This window comes from Gavialis gangeticus, unplaced genomic scaffold, assembly GCF_001723915.1.
Source record: "Gavialis gangeticus isolate Ggan-Ray unplaced genomic scaffold, GavGan_comp1, whole genome shotgun sequence".
NCBI classification, from domain to species: Eukaryota; Metazoa; Chordata; order Crocodylia; family Gavialidae; genus Gavialis; species Gavialis gangeticus.
Genome location: NW_017729031.1, coordinates 116,335,264 through 116,341,195, shown reverse-complemented (window position 1 = coordinate 116,341,195; position 5,932 = coordinate 116,335,264). Strand labels below are relative to the sequence as shown.

The 5,932-nt window shown below is 41.9% G+C and overlaps 1 protein-coding gene across 2 annotated transcripts in view; it reads right to left on the bottom strand.

Annotated features, from left to right (window-relative positions):
* Positions 1–5,932, bottom strand: part of MPP3 (membrane palmitoylated protein 3) — a 122,128-nt gene that overhangs the window by 94,170 nt on the left and 22,026 nt on the right. For both annotated transcript variants that reach the window (XM_019523634.1, XM_019523635.1), the window contains exons 5-6: positions 4,363–4,500; positions 715–796 (exon numbers count right to left, since the gene is read on the bottom strand). In XM_019523634.1, coding sequence (XP_019379179.1) covers positions 715–796; positions 4,363–4,500 — 220 coding nt within the window. The remainder of the gene's footprint in view (positions 1–714; positions 797–4,362; positions 4,501–5,932) is intronic.

The following is a 5,932-nucleotide window of genomic DNA, read 5'->3' as shown; positions in this document are numbered from 1 at the left end:
GCGCAGGGTCAGGGGTGATCTGATGGCCACTTATAAGTTTAACAGGGGTGACCACCAGTATCTGGGGGAACATTTGTTCACCAGAGCGCCCCAAGCGATGATGAGGTCGAACGGTTATAAACTACTGCATGACCGTTTCAAGCTGGACATAAGGAAGAATTTCTTTACTGTCCGAGCCCCCAAGGTCTGGAACAGCCTGCCATCGGAGGTGGTTCAAGCACCTACATTGAACACCTTCAAGAGTAAATTGGATGCTTATCTTGCTGGGATCCTATGACCCCAGCTGACTTCCTGCCCTTCAGGCGGGGGGCTGGACTCAATGAACTTCCGAGATCCCTTCCAGCCCTAATATCTATGAAATCTATGAAATTACTAATGTATTTTAAAATATTAAGGACTCCTAAATATTTCATTCACTATATTTACTGAACATAGAGGACTTCATACAAGTTCAGATGAGCTCATCTAGTAAATTCTAAATGATCAACCTCTGAGAAGTGCAAGGTCAAAGAATTCAACTGCAGACATGTTTTCTATGGACTGTACACATCATGCTGCACAACTAGTAGGTTGTTCATATAACAAACGTTGGTGATCAAAGGGTTAGATTGGCTAAGAAATTAACCATCTGATTTGTTATAAATTTTTATTTTAGAAATTTTGAAGTGTAGTTTAGCAACAGCATTTTAAAGTTCCTTCTATTCAGAACCTTACCACTGCGGTCAGCTGCACCCCCTCTCATGATCCTTGCTACGATCACAGCCCCAGAGTGCTCATCCCTTCTGATGGTTGCTCCCTGCAACATAACAAAAACTGTAAAGCACTTATGTCGAACATGGGGTAATACTGGTGAGGTAATAACAAGTCTGATAAGCTTTTGACAATGGAATTTGTTCTTTTCCATGGGGAACATACTGAACAAGCTGTATCTTTCTCTTTGACCAATTTCATCAACAATCTGACCTCTGTGTTTGCACTGCTTGGTGAGACTACAGGATGGGGCTGTATGTCTGCAGTTTCTTCACTCAGTTGTCCATCTAGATCAATGATTCTCAACCAGAATGCCACAGCACCCTGGGATGCGTTAAGATCTTTTCAAGAGTATCACACAATATTAGCACTGTTAAGTGTGCAAATATGATTCACAAGATAAACCCAGAGGTTTAAAACTATGATTTCCTATTTGAAAACCATTCTGACCTGTTGTGGCCTGAGGTCTTTGCAACAGAAGAATTGCTATATAATTTTTTTGCAGTCAAAATAAGTAAAAACCTAGAGTTTATATTTTCTGTGGGGTGCCTCGAGCCTTAAAAGGCTGGAAACCACTGAACCAGATATTCACGTGGCCTCCGTCACACTGGCATCCAAAAGCTTCACTAGTGTTTGAAAACAGAAATTCCTTTAACAAGCTTTTTACATGCGCAGCCTGAGCCTCTCTGCTCTATATACAATGAGATAAGCATCTGAACTAGGAAGCCTTCTCTTAGGACTACTGATAATACAGTAATTTGATCTGGAATAGAGTTGTTTAACTCAGCAGGAGAAGAAACAGGGGTATAGGTTATAGCCATGTTGGTCTAATGACACAGGCAGACAAGGCTATGACAAGGGCAAGACAAGGACACAGGCTTCCTCAACCTGATGGAAGGTATTTATACCCAAAATCTTGTTAAGAAGATTTACCCAAAGAACCTTGTCTGCAGTAGAGGAAAAAAATTTATGCTTTTAATGTCCTTCACCACAACCGCTTGCTTTATTTCTCGCTAGAGGAAGAAGAAAAGGTTTTCATTCAGTACAAAACTTCTCACAGTATTTACCTGATCAAACTGTGTGTGGACAGAATTCAGCACTACATCCTACATCCTTGACTTCAATTCAGGAAAGGATTTTTTTCTCCATCATTTAGTCACTTTTAAACGATCAGAAAAAGATTACATGCACGTTCACTCTACTTTCAAAAACTATAAGCCATAGCCAGGGATAGATCCAGAGATTTGCAGAAGTGCAGTCACACCCTGCGTCAGCTGTGTGGTGCATATGTAGTGAACTCTCTGAGCTCACTGGCATGTCACTGTAGCTTTTGCCAGAGCTTCGCATATGCTGTGAGGCCTCTGAGCACACCACCTGATCCGTGAAGGCTCTGGCTGGAGTCCCTGCTTTCACACAGCTCTGAGCCCAGGGCGTAAGTAGTGTTCCTGCTCATCCCTTCTTTCCCCTTGCTGCTGAATTCAAAGCTACATGAAGGCAGGGGTTCAGTCAGAGGTTGTAGATCAGCTGATAAGCTCAAACAGCTCACAGTACATACAGTGCTCCATTAGGAGCTATGCTGACATGCAAGTGAGCGTTACATAGCCAATTATCAATTATTTGGATGGGGGAGTGAAAAAACTTGCTGGCCAAGTTTGCAGATGACATCAAGTTATGGGGTAGTGTGGTCACGTCAGAAGACAGGATGCAGATACAGATGGACCTGGGCTGGCTTGAAAGCTGGGCAGAGCAGAACCAGATGAAGTTTAATACTTCCAAGTGTAACTTGCTCCATGTGGGAGCAAACAACCCTCAACATACATACAGGCTCAGTGGTGACAGCTTGACTTGCACCATGGCTGAAAGGGACCTAGGGGTAATGATTGACTATCGCATGAACATGAGCCATCAGTGCGATGCAGTGGTCATCAGGGCAAATAACATGCTGGAATACATCAGCTGAAAAACTCCTTCATAGTCAGGGTGTCCAGACTGTGGAATAAACATCCTCCAGAGGCGGTGCAGTCACCTACCCTGGTGGTTTTCAAAAGGAGACTGGACAGTCACCTTGTTGGGGTCACATGACCCCAGTTGTCTTCCTGCCTAGAGCTGGGGGGCTGGACCCAATGATCTGTGAGGTCCCTTCCAGCCCCTAACAATCTTATGAATCTATGAAGGGCTGTGGTCACACCCCACTTGACCTGATCCTGGATTTGCCCATGGCCATAGATGATTCATTTGTAATGTTTTTCACTCAGATAAAGTGTTCACTGCATGGTATAAATTATGTTTAATCAACTGACTCATGCACATCAGTGACTAGATATTTACTAAGATTTGCTTTATTTGCTTATTATTATTTACTACTGTTTATTTGTTATAATGCAGTTAGTTTCTAGGCATCTTCTCTGTAATTCCTCCTAAAATTCTCACACTTCACAATTTTATGAGAAAAGGTAGTTTGATTTACTGATATTAACCTCCGCCAAAAAGAGATCAGAGCATCAATCTGCTAGCAGATGATATCAAAGCACACAATCTAATCCATTGACGAGGGTAGTCCTGGCTTGGAGGTGGCAGCTCCCATGGACAAGTTAACAAGAAATGCTATGCTTACAATGATATAAGGAGTTACCTGATAATCAGGTCTTCAGACAACTTTGGTATTTGTTTCTGTTTTACCAGTTTCGTGATTTACAGAAACCTGCAATATGTTCCCCCAGGTAGCATCACTGCCAAATATGAGCAATGTGCTGCCCCTTTGCAAGGAAGTGAGGGATACCTAGCACATAGGATCATAAAATGATACAAAAGTAGGGCTGGAAGGGACCTTGGGAGGTCATTTAATCCAGCCTCCTGCTCAAGGAAGGATCATCCCTGATTAAACCACTGTAGTATGACCCTACTAATGGACAGGAAGAATATGTTCTGCTTTATTGTACAAAAGATGTTTTGCATTATTGTGCTTTGCAAAACATCTATATAGTGCCAAAGGGGTGTTAGCCACAGACACTCTGGCTCCACTCATGACTTCGCTGGCCTGCATTTCCACTCTCTTTTCTAGCTTCTACTGCTCAATCCATTTGCTAGGTTCACAGGCCCTGCACTTGCATAAACAAAGTGAAGCAAGCAAGCATAAGCATGGCTTTCTATTCAATAAATTCTCAAGCTCAGTAGCAAAGAAACGCTCCATTCTCTGGAGCACTTCTAAAGGCCCTGCAGCTCAACCTTCTTTCTGCCAAATTCCCCTGAAGTGGCAGAAGTAACAAAGAAGCTTCCTAAACATTAAATTCCTTATTAAAAAAATCTTTAAATTACTCTGAAAGATTTGGAAGCTTACAGGCTTTTTGATTTCGGTTTTAAGGAAGATTGACAATTTCTCTTGGACAAAATTTACATAACTTCTAGAGGTTTAGGTACAGTGGAAGAATTAAGGGTTTACTATTTTTAATGTCAAGGATTTGACCTGAAGTGTCTGATGTATAGATAAGCCCAACTCTTCTCCTTCGTTCTGTTACTCCAGCCACTTCATTCAAGAACACATCCTGAGACTTATTCCTCTCTCACAAAGGGTCAGACCACTTTTGGATGAAGGAATGGCTATTTTTAACATACCAACGGCTCTTTATTCTTTACTAGACGAACAATTTTCACAGATTCTTCATCAAAGTCATCTTCAGTATTATCTGGCAGAGGTGGAAGGACTGGGTCAAAATTCTTCTGTGCAACTGTGTCATGTACAACAAGCATTGCCTGTTCAAAAAGGAAATAAAAAAAAAGAAGAAAGTTTAAAATACTTCAGGAAAGACTGGGGAGAATCTCTCATTCCCAACTTTACAGCCAGTACAAAAAGCTTCTCATTTGGTGAAAAATCAATAGCAAGTTTTCTTGTAAGCATAATTTGTTACTTTCTTGGCAAAAGTTTGCAGCAAACTTCATGAGCTTATGCTTTACCTATATTAGTCAAAAAGGAAGCTAATCATCCAGTTTGCTTTTTAAAAAGTCACCTATGTTACTAAAGAAATTAAATGTTTCTTTTTCTGTAATCTTCAAGGCCTGGATCCTGGACCTTTCAAAAGTAACAGAAGTTGTATTGTTGTCAGCATTAAGAACAGGATCATGAGCTAACTGGGTATGGCAAACAAGTTACTTGTAAAAAAAAGTAAGTACCCTTTCAAGCCACTCTTTTTTAAATTAGTATACTTACTTGAATCCAAGACAAGATCCTCCTCTCTGCCCCCCAGTCAACACAAGTTGGAAAAAAGCCTCATCACTGATTTGAGTACCAGCCTGGGGCTGAAGCTGGAACTTAGCCACCGCCTACCCTGAGCGAGGGTGACTTGTATGCCGAAGGAGGGGCATATGGCAAGGGAAGTACGGGGGAGACATGCTGTTGGAGTGTGGGGGTTGGCACATGCAGGGGAGACCCACAATATGTGGCTGGGAGGGGGGAGCATGGGGGAGACCAGTTTTCAGTTTTCACAAAATCATAGACGATAGATAAGATAGTTTAATTGCTTCATCTACTCAAGATCAAATGCACAGAAATAAAGAGTTGTTGCTTACAGATATCCACAAGATCCACCAGTCAAGAACATTAGAAAGTTAAAGCCAAGTTTGACATGGAACACTAAGTAAGATGGTTGCCTGGGCATGTTATTTGCTCAGTATCGTGCCCCACTAGGTAGCTAAGATTATGCCTGTAGCAGTGGTCATTTGATAGTCACTAACTGTTTCTTCTGGGCTCTCTCCACTCCACTACTCATTGATTTATTGCTGCCACACTATGATGTTACTAATACGAACAGAGAGAGGGATTGCACAATTAACAGGTTAGACTGATGTAAGTCCTTGGGGTAAATTTCTCCTCCTCCCCTACACACTGGTGTCCATCACTCACCCAAATGGCATTCTTGAGCCTTACTGATTGATCCCAAGGGGTTATTTCCCACAACTCCCCTTTCCGCTCCATCTCTTGGCCTTTCACCAGATTCGGCCCTGGTCAAATCCATAATCAATGAGATTGTACGTACAAATTTAACTTAAATTGGCAAGTAAGGTGGCCTTTCCTACACCTGACAGATATTTCTTCCTGTTTCAGTGTCAATAAACATCAGGTCATCTCATATCTCGGACCACACTCCACTAGATCAACTTCCCAGCTCCTGATCTATCCATCATTTAG